Here is a 26377-nt window from a genome sequence, read left to right as displayed (position 1 = left end):
TGGGTTCAAATCCTGGCTCTGCTTCTTACAATCTCTGTGGCCTTGGGTCAACAACACAAAGTCTCCGAGCTTCAGTTTTCTCATTTTAAAGTTGTATTAATCAGTGCTGGCTCTGACGATAATGACAATGAACTAACTACCAGATCTAAGCTGGGCAGATGATATGCTACTATTCCAGGTAGTTTGTTTCTCTAAAAGATTTGAGACCATCCCAGTTTGTGTCTAAGCTGGAGTCCTGGAAACCTGTGGTTTTGTGGTGCCTAATACCTGTGTAAAGTAATCTGGTCAACAAGTATTTATGGAATGCTTATTACAGGGAATTAAAAAATAAGGAAGAGTCAGGCCTCACCCCTAGCACTCATACACTTTACTATAAGAGAAATAAAATAAAAGTTAATATATAATATAATGACATTTTAAATATATGTTAACTCATAAAGTATTTAAAAGTACTTAAGTATGGATACCATCCATAAATCCTCTCCAAAGAGCTCCAATGCTAACTAGGTTATAACACAGATAGGAACCTCCTGTGCAGTGTTTGCAATCCTAAGAACTATTGTTTCCACATCTCTGGAAAGGTATTAGTTTGGGGCCTACCAGCTGGAAAACAGAAATAGTTTTGTAAAACACAGCTAAATATTATGAGCTTTACTTTAAAATGCATTTATTCCCAGTTGCAGTTGAAAAAGTATAGTGTAGAAGGAAGCCAGAGTTATCTCAAAATAATAATAATTTCTAAAAACACCCAAACGTAGAGCTGTATACTTTGTAAACTACTGTGACAACTACTGCTTTATTTATGCCTCACAACAGCGATGTGAGGGGGCCTTAATCTCACTTGAGGAAGAGAAAACTAAGGCTCTGAGTAGCTAAGAGGCTTGTTCAAGGTTACAGCGGTATCAGATATCAGAGACAGAATTTTTAACTCTAATCTCATTACTTCAAATCTGGTATTTTAAAAAAGCTCATCAAATCAAGTATGCAAAAATGAAATGAATACCCATGTAATATAACAATTGTCGATCAGATATTCTTGGAATTCGGATGTCAGAATGGGTTTAGTCAGGTGTCCACCACTGTTATTTCTGTCTGCCCAGAAACCATGGCCACTTCTGCTCATGAAAGCCTGTCCACAGGAGGAGTTTCTTTGCCATCCCTCAGTTCCTGTGGTTCAGGTGGAGCTAAAACCATCTCCAGGCATGTGACCTATGCCTGGCTAATCGCATCTCTCTCTCTCTCACACACACACACACACACACACACACACGCACACCACGCACACACATGCTCCTCTCCTGTGTGATTAGCTCAGGACACATAAAAGAGCCAAACCAGCCCGATCTGAACCAGTGGGACTCAATCCTGGGGCTTTTGGGGGAACCCTTGGTAAGATAAGCCCTCTTTCTCACAGGTTCCAGTTTAACAGGAATTGGACTTGAAACTCCCCTCATGTAGAGAAAGCCTGATTGGGAAAAGAGCCAACCCAGAGGACAGCAGAGCTAAGACATGAAGAGCCCGAGACCAAGATGTCATATGAGCACCTGAACCCAGGCTACCAAGACTTTGTACCAAAAATGACCCAAGTATGTGCCCTTTTCTGCTTAAGACATCTTGAGTTGGATTTCTGTTACCTGCATGCATTCAGAAGAGTCGCTACTGATTTATTACTTTAGTCACACAGAAACGGATGTAACTGAGACAGGACCGCACAAGAAGCCCCATTTCCTCTAGACATTAAACACCTTCCCTTTATTTTCTTTAATGCTGGAAAAAGAAAAGGAAGAAAGAGAAAAGAAGAGAATTCTCCTACCCTTGAAAACATATCAAGGTCAGATTATAAGAGCTAACACTGACCTGTGGACCCAAGAACTGGACTGAATCTAATAAGAAACATTCCAAAAATTTAACAAGTGGAAAAAGATAGCCTGGTGTGCCTCTCTGCAAACACGCCACTCAATGTCAGCCAGCCTAAGGCACCACGAAATATCACAAGGTCAATTCCACTAAAACAGGGTTTTTATATATTGTCCGATTTATTATTTATTCAGTTGAAAATAGGATCCTTTCTGTTCATGTTTTTAAAAAAAATCCGTGATCTGGTTTTAACTGGAAACATTCTCCTTGGTTAAGTACCAGCACATGATGGGTAGGTGGAGACATCACAGCTTCCCTAGCAGAGAGAGTGGAGGTGTTTAGGTCTGACTGCGTCAGTCAGAACAAACTCCTGGTCATCTAATGTGCCTCACTGATGGACTTGACAGAGAATGAAAGAATTGAGACTTGTAACATGAGTATCAAAACGTAAAAGCGACTCCATCTGAGTGATTCTCCCAATTCTTCCTATTATTATTATTTTCTGACTGTGGTACAGGATAGACGGTAACACTTCAATGTTGCCCATAAGATGACAATCATACTGGAATTTCCAGCACCGAAGTTGTCAAGGGGAGAGCATATATATAAACTTAAAACAAATTTTTTTTTACTATCCTTATTGGAGTATAATTGATTTACAACGTTGTGTTAGTTTCTGCTGTATAACAAAGTGCATCAGCTATACATATACATATATCCCCATAACCCCTCCCTCTTGAGCCTCTTTCCCACCCTCCCTATCCCACCCCTCTAGGTGGTCACAAAGCACCGAGCTGATCTCCCCGTACGATGCAGCTGCTTCCCACTAGCTATCTGTTTTACATTTGGTAGCGTATATATGTCAATGCTACTCTCTCACTTCGGCCCAGCTTATCTTTCCCCCTCCCCGTGTCCTCAAGTCCATTCTCTATGTCTGCATCTTTATTCCTGTCCTGCCCCTAGGTTCTTCAGAACCTGTTTTTTTTTAGATTCCATATATATGTGTTAGCATACGGTATTTATTTTTCTCTTTCTGACTTACTTCACTCTATATGACAAACTCTAGGTCCATCGACCTCACCACAACTCAATTTCATTTCTCTTCTTTTCTCCATTGTATATCCTTGCCTCCTTTGTCATAGATTAGTTGACCTAGGTGTGTGGGTTTATCTCTGGGTTTTCTATCCTGTTCCATCGATCTATATTTCTGTTTTCATGCCAGTACCATACTGTCTTGATTACTGTAGCTTTGTAGTATAGGGAGAGCATATATTTTGAGAAAAGGCAGTTAATCGTCCACATTAACAAACTAGGTATACAACACATCAGGTTTAAATTCCAAGTATGAAAGCACCTTTTTCCACTTTTGCTTGGCATGATGCCTTTGGGCATAGATGGTTGACGGTCCAGAGTTCCTGGCTTGAAACAGGGCACAGATATCATCAACATCCCAAGTTATCACTGAAGCTGGTGTGTTAGCTTGTCAACTCAACAAGCTGTCACATCGGAAGCTCCTGATGGAAGAGCTTACTGAATTTATTCTTAACCTTCTTTTTTGGGTTATGTATTATCTGTCTGTGCTTAAGTATTAGAAGCTGCTCTTTAGACCTTCACGGAAAAAAAATTTTGAAGTCACGGACACGCTGAACTTTTCTGAGCAGTGGTGAGGTGATGAAAATCTAAATTAAGAATTAGCCACTAACTCATGGACATTTGAAAAAATCTAACGTAACTCAGTAATAAAACTTGTTTAGTGGGGGAAAAGTCGCTTTGTAAAATGCCGTTCTTTTCAACACAGTTGTACCATTTTTTGAAGGCTGATTCTGTAAATTCCATAACATGAGAGCAGTGGGTAGAATTTCTAGGAACACTAGGCTTCCTTTCCCAGAGAAAATACAGAAGAATAAATTACTCCCTTCTTTCTCAGAGGCTGGCTCAGTGTTTGCCTCATGGATTTTGGGGCTATCCATGCTTTCTGGTTAACAATTTTGTGTATTTTGTATTTCAAACAAGTTTTAAAGTTCATTTAAGTCAAAACCAATCTTTTCTTTCTCACTTAATGTTTTCTCTTACCATGTTACAATATTAACGTGTTATTACTGTAAGATATCCTTTGCTACATACTTTTGTATGCTGAATTTGCAGAGGACTCTTCCATCTCTCCTCTGCTTTCCCTGGCTTTGTGATCATCTCACAGATCCCTTTTCCATCATGAAAGATGCTCCTTGGCAGCCTTCATATTTATACGATTAAAATAATGAGGAAAATTCCAATTCCATTCTCAATATACATTCTAAGTATGGAAATAATACTGGAACAAAAGGATGGTCTTTATAGAATGCTACAACCATCTGAGCACTTGCCTTTCTAATGTCTTTGGCATTAACTGGCCCTACAATGAATCAGGGACCTATGAATTAGGGACAGGTAGATGACATATCTGAATGGATAGTCATATCATCTATCTATCTATATATACATTGTGATTTACAGTTTAGAATATACTTAAACATAAATTATCTGACACACACAAGCCTGCCAGGCAGTCTTTATCCATGTTTTAGAGACAAGGAAACCGAAGTTCAGAGAAATCGCATGACTTGGTACAGGTCACACAGCCTGAAGGAAACCAAATCAAAACTCCAACTGAAGATGCTGCTAAGGAAACAGCATCCACTAATTGGAGAAACCCTCACAGGCAAGAACTTCTGTGTATATGCAGTAAACCCCACAGCTACCTACAAAGCTTTTCACAAACATGGGAGGAGGGCAGAGTTCTACCAAATGTGCAGGAAGGGTTTCCACTAAGAGGATCAACAAATAAACACTGTAGAAATGCAGAAATGGATTAAAGACCTAAATGGAAGGCCAGATACTATAAAACTCCTAGAGGAAAATACAGGCAGAACACTCTTTGACATAAATCGCAGCAATATCTTTTTAGATCCATCTCCTAGAGGAATGGAAATAAAAATAAACAAATGAGACCTAATTAAACTTAAAAGCTTTTGCACAGCAAAGAAAACCATAAACAAATCGAAAAGACAACCTACAGAATGGGAGAAAATGTTTACAAATGATGCAACCGACAAGGGATCAGTTTCCAAAATATACAAACAGCTCATACAGCTCAATATCAAAAAAACAAACAATCCAATCAAAAAATGAGCAGAAGACCTAGATAGACATTTCTCCAAAGAAGACATACAGATGGCCAATGGGCACATGAAAAAATGTTCAACATTGCTAATTATTAGAGAAATGCAAATCAAAACTACAATGAGGTGTGACTTCACTCTGGTCAGAATGGCCAGCATCAAAAAGTCTACAAACAATCTTTTTTGATCTATCTCCTAGAGTAATGAAAATAAAAACAAAAATAAACAAATGAGGCCTAATTAAACTTAAAAGCTTTTGCACAGCAAAGGAAACCATAAACAAAACGAAAAGACAGCCCTCAGAATGGGAGACAATATTTGCAAACAAAGCAACCGACAAGGGATTATCTCCAAAATATATAAACAGCTCATGAAGCTTAATATCAAAAAAACAAATAACCCAATCAAAAAATGGACAAAAAATTTAAATAGACATTTCTCCAAAGAAGACACACAGATAGCCAAAAAGCACATGAAAAGATGCTCCAACATCACTAATTATTAGAGAAATGCAAATCAAAACTACAATGAGGTATCACCTCACATGAGTCAGAATGGCCATCATCAAAAAATCTACACACAATAAATGCTGGAGAGGGTGTGGAGAAAAGGGAACCCTCCTACACTGTTGGTGGGAATGTAAATTGGTAGAGCCACTATGGAGAACAGTATGGAGGTTCCTTAAAAAACTAAAAACAGAGCTACCATACGACCCAGCAATCCCACTCCTAGGCAAATATCTGGAGAAAACCATGATGCAAAAAGATACATGCACCCTTGTGTTCACAGCAGCACTATTCACAATAGCCAAGACATGAATGCAACCTAAATGTCCACTGACAGATGAATGGATAAAGAAGATGTGGTTATATACACACAATGGAATATTACTCAGCCATAAAAAAGAATGAAATAATGCCATTTGCAGCAACATGGATGGACCTAGAGATTATCCTACTACTACTATTATCCTGCTAAGTGAAATAAGCCAGACAGAGAAAGACAAATATCATATGATACCACTTATATGTGGAATCTAAAAAAAAGAGATATCAGTGAACTTATTTTCCAAACAGAAACAGACTCATAGTATACCTGAAACTAACATGATATTGTAAATTGGCTACACTTCAATAAAATAAAATAAAAATTTTTAAATTAAGTATTTTTTTAAAAAAAGGTTTTATGGTGAGAACCATGAGCTGATTCAGTAAGTTTCCACTAAACAACTAGCAATTTTATCCTCGTTCTGCTCACTGTTCCTATGTATGTATAATCTGTTAGAGCATATGGGAAATTAGTATGTATTGAACTGTTACTAAGATATTCTATATCATTTCAAAATAGAAGCAGCCCACCGGGCATCAGGGGCCATAGAACAGGACATGGTCAGGCAGACAGCTTGAGTCCTGGCTCTGCCATGTAGCAGCTGCAAGGCAAAACACTCACCCAGCTGGGTTCCTTGAGTATAGAAGGGGCTGCTGTGAGGTTTAAATAAGATACTGCATGTGGAATTTCAGACATGGATGGGGCCATGGCAGGGCTTCTATGTGGCCCAGTTTCCATTTCTCTTCCTCTAACAGAATCAAAAGAATGACCATTTGTAGAACTAATATAATATGTAAAGTGCTTTCAAATAAAGAAGTAATTGATCTAGTCGTACTTATTAAGTAATACAGTTTGGATCAGGATACAGTAGACTTTCAACTGAATCAACTTTCTAGTGATTTAGAAGCAATTTAGACAAAGCCTTTCTAGTGCCTGACATATTGCCCCAGGCAAGTTCTCATTTGGTTTCTTTCGGGCTGTGCTACCCCCACCAAGTCACATAATTTCTGTTTCCCAGTCTTTGAAATGTGGATAATGTCTGTTTCTAAGCATCAGGTAAGGTAACTGCCTCAGGCAATACGGATATTTCTAATTAGATGAGAGCATTCAAAACACAAGAACTTCTATAGTGTGGGTTTTCTCTTACTGTTTAGGAGTCTTTTTTATTTTGTGAAAATAGAAGTATTATTTCATTTTTCCATAAGTATTTGGTTATAAATAAATGGTTATAAGTTTCACTTTGGGAAACTCCGTTTCCTTTTTTCATAACTTTGGAGAATGTGGTCCCTAAACTTTATTAATTCCATTAACTCTCATTTATTATTCATTTTAAGAATGTTTTGACTTCTCCTAAACATCACTCAAGAAAATTTCTAAATATTGCAATTAGGTCCTAAATACTGGAAATATTTTTCCTCCTTCTGTTATTATTTTTCATATTTTCGCTTACTATCTCATCTCCACAGAACTTGGTCTTAAAAGCTGATCTGCCATGTGCTACACACACATAAATAGTTGTGTAGGATACCTTGTTTGTGCTAAAATGAGATGACAGATATGACAGTGCTCTGGAAATTTAAAAGCAAGCTCTATACGCATTAAGGTATTATTATACAAATGTCAATGCAACATTTATTTATTAGGGATATGGAAATAGGGGAGCCTTTCAGAACTTCTGGGCTGAGTCCAATTTAGAATTATAGGCTAGAAAGCTACGTTTTCAGCGTGATAGGCAATCCATTGTTTAGATGTGTTTACATCATTACATTTCATGGTTTCAAAAATCCTATCAGTACTGAACTTGATTTTGTTTCTCACATATTTATTTAAGACAATTTGATGCCACAATATTGCTTACATCAGAATAAAAGCAAACAATAGCCGTACTATTTAAAATCCTCTGGATTCCAAGACAAGTATTTTAAACATTGGTTCGAATTGAAAACAAGTAGTCAAACACTGTGTTACCTTTTAAAAAAATATTTGCTAACGAACAAATTTAATAGGTGGAATGGACATTAAATTTATCTCAATTTAACTTTCAGCATTGGTTTTTCAAGTTAAAGCACTTCCACATCTGCTGGGCAAAAGCTATGCTCCTACGAATTACTGCAGCCACCAAGAACTTAAGGTTCCCGGCCTATGGCTAGAATTCCAAATCACTCTTCTGGGGGCTCAGGTAAACTTGAAGCAGTAAAGGGGTTTCTGAGAACAAGGATTTGTCCAGGTGATTTTCTTTTAATTGCGTTTTCCTTTCTTTTAGTAAGTAAGTAAGAAAGCCTGAAGGTGGACTTCTGCCTTTTAGTGGGAAACAGACTGGTTAGGCATGCGTTACCCAACCTCAAGTAAGCCCCTTGGGAGAAACCCATTGGGAAGGAACCTCAGGGACTGAGCTCCTGGTTGGAAGGAGGTGTAAGTAGCTGCTTGCTTACAGGAATTTGAATTGCTAAAATTGCTAATTCAAGCCCTTAGGAAGAAGACTTGAATTCAGCTTTACTGGCTAAGGGCATAACATTGGGGAAGATGTGGTCTAGAGACAGTTTGATGGGTTCTAAAAAAAAAAAGCAAACGGATTTCAAAAATTATTACAGCAAATGACCAGAAGCAGAAGAATAAGAAAAAACATCAATTGGGTGGCTGAGTGGTGAAAAAGTCACATAAATAAAACTGTTCAACAACAAAATTACCGAGTATTTCATATTTTGACAGGTTAAAGCTTTGAAATGGTTCTATTTTTTAAAAGGTACCCATTCATTTCTCCACGATTTCTGGCATTTCTAGACTGGGAAAGAGTCTCAAGACAAATAAAAAACTGCAATTAACACAGCCTGAAGAGCTGTAATCCCAGAATCCCTTTTTCTTATCGATTGGATTCCTGTAGTGCCATCTCCTATTTATTCTGCAGCAAAAGTGCTGTATTGAGCAGTGGGATATTAGAAAGCTTCTAATAAGCTCCTGGCTGCTGATGGAGGCCTAGGTCTCCATCAGTCATCCGATCATCGTGAACAGTACACAGGAGGGAAATAAGCACATTCACACAGACCTCCCATAGCCCCCAACTCATCCGCTGCTTACCTCATTTCTCTTTGTGCATTTTGGCCTTTCTCACCTGGCCAGATAAAAGTTCATTCAATTTTCTCAAGGGCAAGGCAATTCCAGAAAGGGATGCATTCTGATTGGAATGACAAGAAAAAGATCTAGGCTCTTCAGACGGTAATACTGCCCCTAGGTTGTGAATCTCACAAAGATCATAAGGGAGCAATTGTGAGATTACCTCTGAGTGTACACACTCAGGCAGAAGAGTAATTAATTTCCTCTCTGAAAAAAACTGCACTAAGTGGAGAACTCGCATAAATTACATGAGCAGTTCAGACAGGTGATTCTGTTGCTGAATTTGGCAGTCAATAACAGATAATGCTTGTTAATGGATGATCCGCCCTTATTCAGGGAAGAAAAGGGTCCAGGAAAGACCCAGTTTGCATTAATACATAAAGACTACATGGTTCAAGGTTAAAACAAACCATGTCTCTGAAATACTGTCATTAGAGAAATTTAACCACATATGTGATCCGCAGATACTAACAAAGAGCAGGAAATGTATGAACATCTTGGGGAAAAAAGCTTTTAGATTCTTTATTTTAAAAAAACATCAGTGAAAACAGTAATAAGGATTAAAAGACAATACTTAACAAGAGAGACAGGGAAAATTATTCTTTTCTTGTCTCTCCCACATTTTCCACCTCCCTTCAATAAAAGATTCTCCATAATCCCAACATTGCTATTCTTTGCACAAAGAACCCTGAGAACAATTTGATACTGAGCAAGTTGAAAGGAGACACAATATCTCAGACCCCTTCTCTCCAGGGCATATGCAGGCAGAATAGCCATGGCTTCCAGAACGTTCTCTTCGCATTTTTCTTTCGTGAGCGGCAAGCACTGAATGTTTACCAAAGGCTTTAAAAAAACAGTATCTCACCAAACAGCTGAGGAAAATATTTAACAACCAAGGCAACGCAACTGCAGTCAAATTTTCACCTCAAGATTCTCATCTTAGGTGTGGGAGGCAGAGAAGCCTCTCAACGCTCAGTCTGAACCTAGAATGAGGATGAAAAGGGTTGATTCTGCCAACAGCTGTCAACAAATGCATAGCTCTGAGCCTCGGGGTGACACTGCAGAGCTAGGTGCCCATCTGAATGTGCTTTAGGAAGAGCACCACTATTTGGTTATGGCTGACCTGAGTTCCTGAGCAGCAATCTGCGGACAGGTGAAACACGGACATCCATACCCAAAACATGGAAAGGTCTGAACAGGACAGACCTCTCTCTTCGGTTATTTGTGTCAGGCAGCAGCATCATTTTCAACCACTCAAGGTGACAGTACGAGATGGATGCAACTAGTCCCCATTGTACAATTCTACACAAATGTGTAAACTTGGGAGAAAATGAACCACATTTCTCGGAGTTAATACTCCCCCACCCCCGACTTTTGCCCTGTCATCTGACCAATTTACATTCTATCATCTAGACTTTTATGATTTATTTTTTCATTATGGTTTGATTCTTACACCGTATTACTCCCTTTAGGGCAAAGACTTTCTGGGTGCAAAGAGATCAGACGTAATTTCTTCAGTAAAGAAATGGATAACAGGGATCTGTGTACACATGCCATCCCCAGAAAGGTCCATTTCATTCTAGTTCAACGGAGCAGAGAACGAAAGTCGTGGCGTAAAATGGTAGAACTCCAGTTACGCTGTGTACAGTAGGCATCCATTGTAAGCACCTGTCCAAAACTGGAATGCATTACTTGATATGGGTGAAAGACAAAAACATCACAGACGCTTTGAACCCCTTACCTGGGCCATCTGCCTCTCCAGTTTTGATCGGGGGATATCATCAAAGTAGTTTTCGTTTCTTCTCCTCCTTGCCTCGCCCTGCATGATAATGTGAGGAACGTCTAGGGAGCCACCAGTGGTGTGAGTGCTGTGGCTAAGTGATGGAGACAACTGAGGAGGGCTGTGATTACCACTGGGTTCCTGAATGGAAATACATCATGAAATAAACACCATGTTCTTGCGGCTGACCTCTGCTTTCAACATACACTGCGGGGCTGGGGAGTCATTTTTGAACCAACCGCCAAGGAATCGATGACATTCTACCATTTTATTAATGGCACAATCAACACCTCCCCACTAAGCATTTCAGGTTGAAGGTTTACAGTATCAACAGTCAGGCTCTGTTTTCTTAAGCCAGCACCATGGATGATCCCAGGAGAGAGGCACACATACGTTGGGCACGCCTGACACTATCACTTGTGTTTACAAGGGAAGGAACTGTGTCTCTATGTGGACAGAGGGGCCTCACCATGGTAGATGCCATGAAAAGAAAGCTAAAGTGGGACCTCATGGGTGTTGATCCTCCATCAGCGAGTGGCCTGGCAATCCCTGCCAGGAAGAGGACACAGTATGGAAATGGCATGTCACACGCACAGACTGCAGAGCAATGCATGTAATGACAGAGGATGGGCTTCAATGGCAAAGAGAATTGGGGGAAACTGGTCAAGAAGTAAGATAGGGGCTTCCCTGGTGGCACAGTGGTTGAGAGTCCGCCTGCCGATGCAGGGGACACGGGTTCGTTTCCCGGTCCGGGAAGATCCCACATGCCGTGGAGCGGCTGGGCCCATGAGCCATGGCCGCTGAGCCTGCGCGTCCGGAGCCTGTGCTCCGCAATGGGAGAGGCCACAACAGTGAGAGGCCTGCGTACCGCAGAAAAAAAAAAAAAAAGGAGTAAGATAAAGGGGGGAAGACAGCTGGGCTCTGATGTGTTCAAGTAAGTGGAGGATTGGATCGTGCCGATTCTCCAGGCTACTTCTCCCCAAGATGTTCTGGACCTCCTTTGATGGATTAAGGTCCTACACTTTTTCTTGGGAACTTCTGTCTTTGATTTGTCTGTTGTTTCCCTAAATCTCTTCCAGAGAGCCAGAGGGAGAGGTTCAGCAGAGGAAGGAAAGACAGTAGGGTAAGTAGCAGGGAATTACTCCTCGAGAGGGTCATTTTAGGATGGTTACACGGATGGTGCCTGTATCTTTCTCCTCTTTTGTGTAGCAAAACAAAGGCAAAATGATAATCCCTTTCTAGCCTTATTTTCCCCCAATTTATTTTTCTTACTGAGGGAGAAATAGGTCCTCTTCTATCTTCACTACTCCCTAAGCCCTCACTAGCCTCCAAATAAACCAGTGTATTCCAACGGCCCCAATCGTCAGTTTTCCTCGTGGCCCTCCTGGAGCCAATTCTCTTGCATTTCCTGAAGTCTTTGTGTATTTTCTTTTCCTTTAAAACTGAATCAGCTTTAAAATCTTAACAGCTCCTCTCCTGCTCGACCCTCTGTGATACTGACAGTAGTTACTGTTTGCTGAAGTCCACTGATAAGAGGCATTCGACCGCATTTCATCACTGGCAGTGACATCTAAGTGCTACTTTTGTGTTCGTTTATTGTCACTACCCTTTCTGACACTTGCAGAAAAGAAATCAGAAGCAAGCAAGTGCAGGACTCAATAAAGAGAACAGAGTTGGAACTCTCCAACTGGTCATGGTGATCCTGCCTTTATGGTAAATTTTTGAAACGTTTCTACAGGCCTCATGAATACCAGCGACCATTGGCTACTCCTTCCGCTGCCATTCTGCCCGGCAATCTTCTCTCTGTCTCCTTCCCTCTGCTCTTTCTTGCCTTCCTTCCTCTTCCACTTTATTTCTCTCTTCCTCCTAGTTTTTCTACCCCATAATTCTAAAATACAGCTGAAACAGTTTACTAAATAAAGTTCTAGATTCTCTGTTCTTCATTTTTGAAGTGGGCAAAGCTGAAAAATTTTCACTTGTTAAAAAACAGGAGACCCTAAGGTTAATTTTAAACTGATCTTTTACTTAACTCTGGTCCTCATCGATTTTCTACCTGTGGGTTTGAGGAGTTTGACAGAAAACTCATTTCTTCTCTTGGTGTAGAGGGGCGTGTGGGATGCGGGGTAGCGGAGAGGTTCTTTAAAGGTGGTGGTTTTTCAGATGTTAATTTAAATCTCAAAAATATATATTTAACTAACCGAGAAAAACAAATCTTGTCGTAGAAAACACTATCAAAGGCGAGATAGTTTTTTATACAGGTGAGGTAGGCTACATGGAAAACAGCCTGTACTTCCTGACCCACTGCTTCAATCATTTTTATTTTATGGCACAAAATAATTTTCGAGGATAAGAGTGGAGGACAAAACAAGCATGCTGGGTACTTACCCTGAGGGTGATGGACCGAGGGGGCTTCTGTGGTGGCTCGTCGTGCAGCCTGTCTCCTAGAGATGCCAAGATACGTTTCCTGTGGCCAATCAAATTGATTTTTAAAACCTGAAAAGACATATATTTGGGTTAAATATTTCACTTGAGAAAAATAATTTTTACGTATCCTAAAAGATAAAGGAGCGGAAAGAGATTTGTGCAAAGTTACCTCTGCACCGGGAGAGAAGTGGTGTGAAATCAGTGTGTCCCCTTGGATCCAGAGAGAGAGGAACAGAATGGCAAGGCAGTGTGGGTAGGAAGAGAAAGCAGGGACAGGGCTGTCACTCAGGCTGCCCTAGGGTCTAACCCTCTACCAAGCAGCCACAGGACCCTTCCAAAGTAGAAGTCAAGCCTCGTCCCTCTAATAGCTTCCTACGGCTCAGGATAAAATCTGAGTCCTGAGCTGGCCTCAAGTTCCAACAAGGCTGCCTGCCCTCTGTCTTCCTCTGTGTCCCCTCCTCTCTCCCCTCCAGCCTTCTCTGTTCTTTGAACATTCCACACTCATTCTGGCCTTGGGGCCTCCACCCTTGTTTCTCCATCTGCCTGGAATGTTCCCCAGCAATTTTCAAATGACACCTTCTCATCCCTCCGGACGTTGCTTAAGTGTTATCTGTCTTCTCACAAAGGCCCTTCCCATCTCCTCTTTAAAAGAACTGAGCCCTCACCCCGTCACACTCTACCCTGTGATCCTCTTCGTATAATTCTCTGAAATAACTTTATTTGCAGGTTTAGTGTTTGTGTAGCCCTCTCCCCCAGGTAAGCTTCCAGACAGCAGGTATATCTTTATCATTACTATTTCCCAAACACCTAAACCAATGTTTGAAACAGTGGGGGCTCAATGAATAGGAAAGAATGAATGTTAATACAGATGAAAGTAGCAAAGTAGGATTAGAATCAAGCACTGCCTGACCAGAGACTCCCCAGGATGGGATTTTTGAGTCTGACAGGGCTGCAAAGGGCATAGTGTAGAAGAGATAACAAAGGAAACCAAGCCTTGCAGACAGCCTCTGTCCTCAGCCCTTCCCAGAGCTTTACAAATGTTACTCTTTCCTTCATCCCAACATTCCTAACTGGAAGGTGTTCTTGCTTTACAGAGGAGGAGACTGAGGTTCAGAGTGGTTAAGTAGCCCACCTAAGAGCTAGTATGTGGTGGCTCTGGGATTTGAATATGGTTTGCCTGACTCCAAAACTTGTTTTACGCCAAGGCAAACAGCAAAGGTTGGGCATATCTCCAAATATTACTGACTTTTTTAAAACAACAAATTATAAATCCATTCATGAGAAATATATTCACCTCTTTCTGCACAAATGTAGTACCAGGATAGAACAACCTTTGTTGGGTAACTAGTTCCCAAAGTAAATGACCCATTGTGAAAATGATTTTTAAAAAAAATTTCTCTCTTCAAGTTTTAAGGGGTTGAAGTGGGCATTTCCTTGGCACTCATCCTGTGCTACCTTGAACTATTATTGGCCTATTTGTCAGTTAGCCTATTGGCCTTTCTGCCTAATCTGATTTCAATTTTAAACTAGCATGATGCTCTATTTCTTTTATTTATTTTTTAATTAAAACTTTATTTATTTATTTTTAAATTCATTAACTTGGGATGTCTGGTTTTCTTTAATTAATAGTAATCTTTTAAATTTATTTTTATATTTATTTTTGGTTGTGTTAGGTCTTCGTTTCTGTGAGAGGGCTTTCTCTAGTTGTGGCAAATGGGGGCCACTCTTCATCGCGGTGTACAGGTCTCTTTTTATTTATTTTTAAATTCATTAACTTGGGATGTCTGGTTTTCTTTAATTAATAGTAATCTTTTAAATTTATTTTTATATTTATTTTTGGTTGTGTTAGGTCTTCGTTTCTGTGAGAGGGCTTTCTCTAGTTGTGGCAAATGGGGGCCACTCTTCATCGCGGTGCACAGGTCTCTTCACTATCGCGGCCTCTCGTTGCAGAGCACAGGCTCCAGACACACAGGCTCCAGACGCGCAGGCTCAGTAGTTGTGGCTCATGGGCCTAGTTGCTCCACGGCATGTGGGATCTTCCCAGACCAGGGCTCGAACCCGTGTTCCCTGCATTAGCAGGCAGATTCTCAACCACTGCACCACCAGGGAAGCCCCCAAATTTATTTTTATTTTCTAATTTAATTTTTATTTTATATTTGAGTATAGCTGATTTACAATGTTGTGTTAGTTTCAGGTGTACAGCAAAGTGATTCAGTTATACATATACATATATCCATTCTTTTTCAGATTCTTTTCCCATATAGGTCATTACAGAATATTGAGTAGAGTTCCCTGTGCTATACAGTAGGTCCCTGATGGTTGTCTATTTTATATATAGTAGTGTGTATATGTTAATCCCAAACTCCTAATTTATCCCTAACCCCACCATGTTTCCCCTCTGATAACCACAAATTTGCTCTATTCCTTTTATACTCACTCTCTGACCCATGTCTGTCGAAGATGGGGATGGTAAATGTTAATCAGCGTGTGTCTACCTGCACCACATCCCTCTGATTTTATAAACCTTCATCTTCCCAGGCTGATAAAGCCTCTCATCTTTGCAGCTTGTTTTCATAAAGCAGTCCTTTTAGTCCACTCTCTCTGTACCTTCTCCTCCTGTATTCCAAATGCTTCAGGTCTGCTGAACACATTACTCACAACATTCCAGGTATAAGTGGACCATGGCCTTATGAGTGGGCTACTATTTCCTGCTTTTAATGCCCCTTTAAAAATGCCCTTTCTAAGCACTCCTGATTTTGGGCTGGCTTTTTAGCTGCAGTAGGAATAACTAGGCACAAAAATATACACTGACTGTAAAACCTCTTCATTTTGTTATAGCTGATAGCTGAAAGCCCTTTCATCTTGGAAGGATGGTTTGAATGATTTCTCCCTACATTCCTTATCTTACAGTTGTCCATGCAGAAGCCCATCTGCCATCCTCCTGCCCACTCATGTAACCTTCTATATGGGGCACCGTGCTATTATCCTTCTATATTCATATTAGCCAGCTTGGCATTTCACTACCCAGAGGAGCTTAGTAGTTCTTGCAAATTTGGGAATTTCACCATATACTCCTTTTTTCAGGTGATTTACAAAATACGCTAAGTGTGGTCCGCGGGCTGATTACTTGCAGGCAATACTGTTCATACAATCCAGAGAAATACCCTTATATTCTTTCATTGTTTCTTTTTTTTAAAGCATCAAGATCAAAGAATTCCTCCATTTCAGAAAGTTACAACATTAACCTTTTCAAGTGTATGTGCAAGTCTAAAAACCACTACATTTTCTTATTCCCTTTTATTCTTATTCTCAATTACTTTGTCAAAGCTTCTATTAGATATAAATTCCTCCCCCCAAAATCCCCACTGCCTTTCTCTCAGTAGGGAATTGAACCTGATGCTGACGGTGCTGCCTTGGGCCCCTAAAACCTGCTAAGAAATGTTTGGGTTTTTTTAAAGATACACGTTTTTAAGATTTATTATTTATTTATTATTTATTTTTGGCCGCATCAGGTCTTAGTTGTGGCACGTGGGATCTTCGTTGAGGCACGTAGAATCTTCCGTTGCAGCGCGCAGGCTTCTCTCTAGTTGTGGTGTGTGGGTTTTCTCTTCTCTAGTTGTGGCGCGTGGGCTCCAGGGCACGTGGGTACTGTAGTTGTGGTGCATGGGTTCCAGAGCGCGTGGGCCCTGTAGTTTGCGGCACGCAGGCTCTCTAGCTGAGGCGCGCAAGCTCAGTAGCTGTGGCGCATGGGCTTAGTTGCCCCGTGGCATGTGGGAACCTAGTTCCCCGACCAGGGATTGAACTCGCATCCCCTGCATTTTTTTTTTTTTTTGTGGTACGTGGGCCTCTCACCGTTGTGGCCTCTCCCGCTGTGGAGCACAGGCTCCGGACGCGCAGGCTCAGCGGCCATGGCTCACGGGCCCAGCTGCTCCGCGGCATGTGGGATCTTCCCGGACTGGGGCATGAACCCATGTCCCCTGCATCGGCAGGCAGACGCTCAACCATTGCGCCACCAGGGAAGCCCTACATCCCCTGCATTTTAAGGCGGATTCTTTACCACTGGACCACCAGGGAAGTCCCAAGAAATTTTTTTTTTTTATGTTGGGGGTAGGAGTTTATTAATTAATTAATTTATTTTTGCTGTGTTGGGTCTTTGTTTCTGTGCACGGGCTTTCTCTAGTTGTGGCAAGCGGGGGCCACTCTAAATCGCGGTGCGTGGGCCTCTCACTATCGCGGCCTCTCTCGTTGCGGAGCACAGGCTCCAGACGCGCAGGCTCAGTAGTTGTGGCTCACGGGCCTAGTTGCTCCGTAGCATGTGGGATCCTCCCAGACCAGGGCTCGAACCTGTGTCCCCTGCATTAGCAGGCAGATTCTCAACCACTGCGCCACCAGGGAAGCCGCCAAGAAATGTTTTTATAGCAATAAAGCCACTCAAAATTATTCTGACAAAAAACTGACACTAAATAACAAATAACTGTGATAGAATTGAGTTGGTGTAACTTCCATTGCTGCTTTTCTGCTTTTGGTTTACTCTCTGACAGCTCAGTTTTGGGCAAGTTACCTGATTCCTTTGATCCCAGTTTTCTTGCCTATAAAATAAGGAAGTTAATGCCAATCTCAAATGTTGTTGGAAAGATGAAGAGTGAAACTGTGAGAATAATCAGCACGGTGCCAGCACATAGAAGACACAATCCCACGGTGTGCTCATTCCAGCTAATGGTCTCTAAGGATGCAAGGAAATCTGACCTGGAAAAACAGGGACTTGGTCATTTTCATAAAGTTAATGATGTCAAACAAATAGGCTGGTGCCTTGCATCATGAGATATGGTTAAGCTTGGAAAAACCCTCATTGAAGTGACATGTACTGGTAGTAATGGGTCTGGTTTCTAGCTATTAGTTTAATATCAGACCTAATCTAAAAGAATGCATCCTATTCTCCCATCCCACCATTCAATCACCAATAGGAGGTAAGCTGAGGCCCTCCTCCACACTAAGCTCCATTGATGCCTCCTCCACACAACTAGCCCGAAGAGGGAAAAAGAAAATGGGTGGACAGAATGAACAAATTAACACAGAGTGATGGTTCATGTCAAGAACGCCTGGGTAACTCTCCTTCTATATTAGAAACGATCCTTTTTTTTTTTTTAATTTATATTTTGGCTGTGTTGGGTTTTCACTGCTGCGCGCGGGCTTTCTCTAGCTGTAGTCAGCGGGGGCTACTCTTCGTTGCAGTGCACGGGCTTCTTATTCTGGTGGCTTCTCCTGTTGCGGAGCATGGGCTCTAGGTGCACGGGCTTCAGTAGTTGTGGCACGCAGGCTCAGCAGTTGTGGCTCGCGGGCTCTAGAGCGCAGGCTCAGTAGTTGTGGTGCACGGGCTTAGTTGCTTGGGGCATGTGGGATATTCCCGGACCAGGGCTCGAACCCGTGTCCCCTGCACTGGCAGGCAGATTCTCACCCACTGCGCCACCAGGGAAGTCCAGAAATGATCCCATATTACAGAAGATACTGATGATTACATTTATTGAACATCTGCTATGTTCCAGGTGTGCCAGAAACTGTTCCAAGTGTACTATATATGTGTAAATATCTCATTTGATTCTTATAACAGTATCATTCCCATTTTAGAGATACCAAACCTGAGACTTAGAAATATTGAGTAATCTGTTGAAGGTCTCACTGCTAACAGGTATCCTGTCTGGGGTCTGCACCTGATTCTGAACCTGCTCTGTACCACTCACCACACTCTCCTTCTTGCTGTCAACCTCTATACTGTTTGGTCTTAGCTACACTGTTAGTTACACATTATGATGCTTCTTAAGACGGTGATTTTTGTTTTGAGTTATCATGTTCAGAACATTTATACTGGGTCTCGATCATCTGAAAACATTAAAATAATACAGTTTCAGTTTTGGACAAGGCTCAAGGCAGGGTTAAAGCTTCAAGCCAAAAGAGCTCAGGTGGGTGTACCTTACAGAATTCCTCATGAAATGCATATACACACAAAGGACAAGAAGTCCTCATGAACCTAAGATTCAATTCAAGTTGACTAATGTTAGAGAGGTAGGGAGGGTGACATTTGGCTTCAAAACTCCCAAGTTGACAGTAAGAAATCCAACTGGCAAAACAGCGGAGAGACTATTCCAAAGAAAGATAGTCATTATGGAAAAGTTAAGTCCAAAGGCAGCTGGGTTTGCCTTGAGTGAGAACAGCTTAACATCTGATCATCGTTGTAAGCAGATAGGGAAACAGTGAGATCCTGCCACCCCAGGCACCGTAATTCATGAGCAGTCAGTCTGTAAACCTTCAGTTTTCAAAAAGCTGGAGCAATGGTTACTGTGGTAGAAAAGAATTCTGTATGGTTTTCATCACTGCTTGGGTGAAAAGTTAACTGCATGTAAAAGGAAAGAACCCCATCGGAGTAAAAGGTAAAGTAATGGTAACCTACTGAGGATTTAGCTATTCCAAGATATTGAGCCAATTATGCTCAATTCAAAAAACAATATCGAACAAACACATGAAAGGATGTTCAACATCACTAATCATTAGAGAAATGCAAATCAAAACAATGAGGTATCATCTCACACCAGTTAGAATGGCCATCATCAAAGAGTCTACAAACAATAAATGCTGGAGAGGGTGTGGAGGAAAGGGAACCCTCTTGCACTGTTGGTAGCAATGTAAATTGATACAGCCACTATGGAGAACAGTATGGAGGTTCCTTAAAAAACTAAAAATAGAACTACCATATGACCCAGCAATCCCACTAGTGGGCATATACCCTGAGAAAACCATAATTCAAAAAGAGTCATGTACCACAATGTTCGTTGCAGCTCTATTTACAATAGCCAGGATATGGAAGCAACCTAAGTGTCGACAGAAGAATGGATAAAGAAGATGTGGCACATATATACAATGGAATATTACTCAGCCATAAAAAGAAACGAAATTGAGTTATTTGTAGTGAGGTGGATGGACCTAGAGACTGTCATACAGAGTGAAGTTAAGTCAGAAAGAGAAAAATAAATACTGTATGCTAACACATATATATGGAATCTGAAAAAAAAAAAAAAGGTTCTGAAGAACCTAGGGGCAGGACAGGAATAAAGATGCAGACGTAGAGAATGGACTTGAGGACACGGGAAGGGGGAAGGGTAAGCTGGGATGAAGTGAGAGAGTGGCATGGACTTATATATACTACCAAATGTGTGGGAAGCAGCCACGTAGCACAGGGAGATCAGCTTGGTGCTTTGTCGTCACCTAGAGGGGTGGGGTAGGGAGGGTGGGAGGGAGACACAAGAGGGAGGAGATATGGGGATATATGTATATGTATAGCTGATTCACTTTGTTATAAAGCAGAAACTAACACACCATTGTAAAGCAATTATACTCCAATAAAGATGCTAAAACAAACAAACAAAAAAACCAATATCAAGTTTCTGCCACAAATTATTTGGTGGATTCAAAGAGGAAACACAGAGAAACTGGGCATAAAAACTACAGAGCCAAATATTAACTAAGAATAAATTATTGGGCTTCCCTGGTGGCGCAGTGGTTGAGAGTCCGCCTGCCGATGCAGGGGACACGGGTGCGTGCCCCGGTCCGGGAAGATCCCACATGCCGCGGAGCGGCTGGGCCCGTGAGCCATGGCCGCTGAGCCTGCGCGTCCGGAGCCTGTTGCTCCGCAACGGGAGAGGCCACAGCAGTGAGAGGCCCGCGTACCGCAAAAAAAAAAAAAAAAAAGAATAAATTATTATACATATGAGGGTAAGAAAGTGGTTCCACCTGCTGAGTTCCAACGGGTAAAACATTCAAGTTAGTGCATGTTTTCTTAATGGTTTTTATTACAACTATCATGAGAAATGTGGGTTAAAGGGAAGGAATTGAAACAACACAGGCCTGCCGCATACTGGTATGCATTCATCAGAGTAGTAGCTGCCTCTGGGAATCTTCTCCAGTATCAGTTAAAGAAGACAACTTCAGAAACCCCTTTGCACACCCTGGCAATAGGTGAATAACCGTGCTGAGTGACAATGCTGTAATATTATGTCACTGTCATTTATGTTTCTGGGTTTAGCTGTGGGAATTCTGCTAGACAATATCATGACATTACCCTCACATTGAATAGGTCACATCAGAATATATGTCACAGCAAACTGGAAGTCAGGGTACCTAGACTTCTTTTTTTTCCCTCTTTAAATTTAATGTGATATAAATTAAACATGTTTTTGTCTTTTTAAAAATTAATGTTTGGATTATAATAACAATACTGTGTTCCCATTATAGAGACAGGAAATACAGAAAAACAAATAAGAGGATGAGTTATCCTAGGCTCTTAGTGTTTAGGTACATTTCCTTTCATTTTGTCCCCATGATTATGTGTTGTGGTTGTCATACTGTAAGTACAATTTTCACTGTAAGTTTTTTCACTCAATATTAAACCTAAAGAACTTTCCTACTTATACTACCCTCAGCAGGCATTTAAAGTAACTCCATGTTACCATATTATTGCTTTTGAGAAGTATGTCATTAATTCATTAACCACCCCCCTCCCTGTTGGAAATTTAGCTTGTGCTTCTTTTCTCAATATCAAACATTCCACGTGCTTTATAAATGCTATCATCCTACAACTTCCATTTTCGTTGCCATGTTTGCATAGACACAATATGAAAAACACCAGAGAACGCTGCAGGAATGCACGTGAGTCATGAAGAAGAGTCGTGTAGCGACAGTCTGTCTCCATGTTCCACATGAAATCTCAATCCGTTTACTGCCGGCTGGACCCAGTCCTCCAGGGAGAAATCACAAACCCACATAATGTTCCTCAGTGTCACATTTTGCATTTGTTATATTTTGGAGTTCAGATTTAGCTGACAGACGTGAAATAACACAGGTAGCTGGAATCCTCCAGAGATTACACGTGCGGCAGTGCTGAGCACACAGGCGATTCTGGTTATCACCGTGGGACTGCATCCTTCTTATTCCTGGATTTTTATTTAGGGAGGGATTTTTATTTTATTTTTATTTAAACGGTATTTTGGATGAAACAGCTCCACGTTGCATGCGGAGCCCCCCTTCCATTTTAAAAGGGTAGATTATTTCCCCCTTCCCTTTTCTAGATATTTGCCAAGTGAGGACAGCAGCTCCCATGCAAATCTAGAGAGCTCATCTACCTTCAGAGGGGCCTCTTCTAACAAAACTCCTAGTGCTCTGAATGCCAAGAATGGAAGCTCAGATGGAAGTTTATCAGGTTTGTTCTCCTCTGCAGAACTCAGAGGAATCGCAATTAAATGTGAAAGCTTTCCTCCCTTCCTGGTAATAATTTCTAAACACTTTCTACTGAGAGCATCAAGGCAAAAGTGCCTGTGTGTCATTCAATTTCAACTCCCACAATTCCAGAAATCCTCATTTGAACTTGCATTCGATTTTTGACTGTGATATTTGCTCTCTCCTTTCTTGGGCTGTAATAATCCATGTCTGGAATGGTATGGTGGATAGAAGGACCTCTGGAGCAGACAGTCATGACATTTTGTTCTTGCCCTGAATTCTTCTTCTAGCTAAGTGATCTTTAACATCTTTGAGGTGTGATATTGAAGCGACAATAATAATCTTATTCAGCAAACATTTATTGGATGTCTTCCACATATAATGCAATTTGGGAGCACCAAAGAAGAAAAAAGTTCAGTCCGCTAGGGCTCTCAATCCAGTAGGTGAAAAAATATTTTTTAAAATGTGGGTGTGTGTATATATTCTTGCATATTATTTATGCATGTATCCATCCATCCATCTACATACCTACCTACCTATCATCCACCCATCTATCTAAATATATATGACTACACAGCCTTCCAAGACTAAAAGGGATTTCTGTGGACTGAATGAGAATGGCTAGGAAGCTGCTCTGGAAATTATAAAGCACTAAATTAGGGCATTATTTCTCTTTTAAGCACAACAGAAACTTAAAACTTTCTTACCCTATCCTTGAATAATCCTATCAGCAAAATTTTGAATAATATCTTTGTTACTTAAATGTGCAATTGGATACCTCTGGGTAGATTTAGATCAAGAACCATGCCTTTCACCTCTCCAGCCCTCTTTCCTATTAAACTAAAATGTCTTTAACTCCAACCAGACAAATCTCTTCCATGTCTTCAACTGTGTCATGTGCATCTCTTTGGCCCAAATATATAACACCTCTGCATACTCTAGAATGTCCCTGTCTTCTTTATCATTAGAATGTTGCAAGGATGAAATTAAAATTCACCTAAAGCCTTCCTTGCTCACTTCTCTCTTTGAACTTCTCTAGCATTTGTGGGCTGCCCTGTGCTGTTGACACTTGATATACAAGGGTGTGTACTGCTAGCTCTCTTGTTATATGTATGTGTCTTACCTGTTCAACCAGACTGTAAGCTCTGGGAAGTCAGGTACAGTGTCACTGTAACCTAGGGTCCCTCATGGCATCTAGCACGCAAGTATACCTTAAAGGGACAACCCTGAAATCTCAAATCTGATCCCTTTTGCAATGGACAACAAACGAAGTAGGGGAGATACCTCTGAAAGGCAAAGAGGAGAAGAAAGGAACAACTATACCCTATTTCTTTTCCTTTCTACTCTCAATAGTTTTCTATTCCTTCTGATTTTAGCACCAAATTCCTTTACACAGCCTTGCCAAGGGTGATGTAAAACTCCCTTACCTCCCACCATCTCTAAGTCCTTCCCTAAACCTCTACCACTTCAACTAAAAAATAAAAAATCTGTGACTAGATTTTCCAGATTTTCTTTCTTTCTGCTATTACTCTTTAGAGCAACTGCTACTAAATAATCAGCAAATAACAGTTTGTATGACAGATGCCATCAAAACACAACTGTGTTGGAAATTGGAGACAATACAAATAAATGGAAAGATATCCTGTGTTTGTGAACTGGAAGAATCAGTATTGTTAAAATGTCTATACTACCCAAAGCAATCGACACATTTAATGCAATCCCTATCAAAATACCCATGACATTTTTCATGGAACTAGAACAAATAATCCTAAAGTTTGTATGGATCACAAAAGACCCCGAATAGCCAAAGCAATCTTAAGAAAAAAGAACAAAGCTGGAAGTATCACATGCTCTGACTTCAGACTATACTACAAAGCTACAGTAATCAAAACAGTGTGGTACTGGCACATAAAAAGACACATAGATCAATGGACCAGAACAGAGAGCCCAGAAATTAACCCATGCACATATGGTTAACTAATCTACTACAAAGGAGGCAAAAATATACAATGAGGAAAAGACAGTCTCTTCAATAAGTGGTGCTGGGAAAACTAGACAGCTACATGTAAAAGAATGAAATTAGAACATTTTATACCATATACAGAAATAAACACAAAATGGATTTATTTTATAAAAAATTCTAAATGTAAGACCTGAAACCAAAAAACTCCTAGAAGAAAACACAGGCAGTACAATGTCTGACATAGGTCTTAGTAATATTTTTTTGGATCCGTCTTCTTAGGCAGGAGAAGTAGAAGCAAAAATAAACAAATGGGACCTTATCAAACTTAAAAGCTTTCACACAGCAAAGGAAACCATCAACAAAACAAAAAGGCAACCTACTGAATGGGAGAAGACATTTTCAAATGATATGTCTGATAAGGGGTTAATATCCAAAGTATGTAAAGAACTCATAAAACTCAATATCAAATAAGCAAACAACCCAATTAAAGAAGTGGGAAAAGGACCTGAATAGACATTTTCCCAAAGAAGACATACAGTTGGCCTACAGGCACATGAAAAGGTGCTCAACATCACTAATCATCCAGGAAACACAAATCAAAACCATAATACAATACCATCTCACACATGTCAAAATGGCTGTAGTAAAAAAGACAAGAAATAACAAGTGTTGGTGAGGATGTGGAGAGAAGGGAACCTTAGGATACTGTCGGTGGGAATGTATATTGGTACAACCACTATGGAAAACAGTACGGAGGTTCCTCAAAAAACTAAAAATAAAACTACCATATGATCCAGCAATTCCACTCCTGGATATATATCTGAAGAAAATGAAAACAATAATTCAAACAAGATATATGCACCCCAATGTTTGTAGGAGCATTATTTACAACAGCCAAGATATGAAAGCAACTTGTGTCCGTCAACAGATAAATGGATAAAGAAGGTAAAATATGGTATATACATACAATGGAATATTTCTCAGCCATAAAAAAAAAAAGAATAAAATTTTGCCATTTGCAACATGGATGAATCTGGAGGGTGTTATGCTTAGTGAAATAAGCTAGAGAGTGACAAATGCTATATATTTTCACCTATATGTGGAATCTGAAAAATAAAACAAACAAATGAATATAGCAAAACAGAAACAGACTCAACAGATACAGAGAACTAGTGGTTACCAAAGGGGAGAGAAGGTGGGGGGGGTGGTGGTGAGGCAAGACAGGTGAAGGGGAATAAGAGGTACAAACTATAAGCTATAAAATAAGTAAGTTACAAGGATGTAATGTACAGCACAGGGAATACAGCCAATAATTTACAATGACTTTATGTGGAGTATAATCCATAAACATATCTAATCACTATGCTGTAAACCTGAAAACAATATAATATTGTAAGTCAACTATACTTTAATAAAAAACAAAACAAAAACAAAACCCAAAACACAACTGTGTTAACCTACGGCAAGGAAAAGAGGTTCCAAGTTACACAATTCCAGAGAGAGCAGAGAGTGGTGAGAAAGAGGGAGAGTGTGAGACGGGGGTGGAGGTGGGCTGGGAGTTGGGGATATGTGTGTTTTCTGAATGTAGTCTGTCTCAGTAAACAGGAAATACTAATTACGAGGAAACAAGATAATCTCTGCATAGAAAGAGAGGCCTTAATGGTATAATTGCCTCTGAGCATTTAAGGGTTCTGGAGGTAGAAAGCCTTTTTTGAAATCAATGAGAATCTTAGGCTTATTTGCAAAGCTCTCTGAATTACCTCTTGATGAAAGTACTAATTTTCTGATTATATTTTCATATAAACATTGCTCCAGAAGATTTTTAAAAAATACAAACCAACCAACCAAACAACCAACCAACGAATCAGTTCCTAACTAATTTCCCCGTAAGTTACTTGTAAGTATAGCTTGCTGCAAATCGGAATTTCATAGGAGAAATTCGGTTTGCATTGCAATTGAGCAACTGTTGGGATTATTGAAGGAAAAATTTGT

The 26377-nt window shown here is 40.4% G+C and overlaps 1 protein-coding gene across 16 annotated transcripts in view; it reads right to left on the bottom strand.

The window, feature by feature from the left end:
* The window catches only part of ANKS1B (ankyrin repeat and sterile alpha motif domain containing 1B), a 711904-nt gene that overhangs the window by 72456 nt on the left and 613071 nt on the right, over positions 1-26377 (bottom strand). For 9 of the 16 annotated variants that reach the window (XM_024758915.1, XM_024758917.1, XM_024758920.1 and 6 more), the window contains 2 exons: positions 13120-13227; positions 10696-10875 (listed from right to left, as the gene is read on the bottom strand). The exons of 3 other annotated variants lie outside the window; for them this stretch is intronic. In XM_024758915.1, the coding sequence (XP_024614683.1) occupies positions 10696-10875; positions 13120-13227 (288 nt within the window). The remainder of the gene's footprint in view (positions 1-10695; positions 10876-13119; positions 13228-26377) is intronic. 4 more of the 16 variants (XM_024758913.1, XM_024758922.1, XM_024758924.1 and 1 more) reach the window with 1 other exon arrangement.

This window comes from Neophocaena asiaeorientalis, unplaced genomic scaffold (genome assembly GCF_003031525.2).
Source record: "Neophocaena asiaeorientalis asiaeorientalis breed wild unplaced genomic scaffold, Neophocaena_asiaeorientalis_V1.1 scaffold344, whole genome shotgun sequence".
Lineage (NCBI taxonomy): Eukaryota > Metazoa > Chordata > Mammalia > Artiodactyla > Phocoenidae > Neophocaena > Neophocaena asiaeorientalis.
This window is presented reverse-complemented; position numbering and strand designations above follow the sequence as displayed.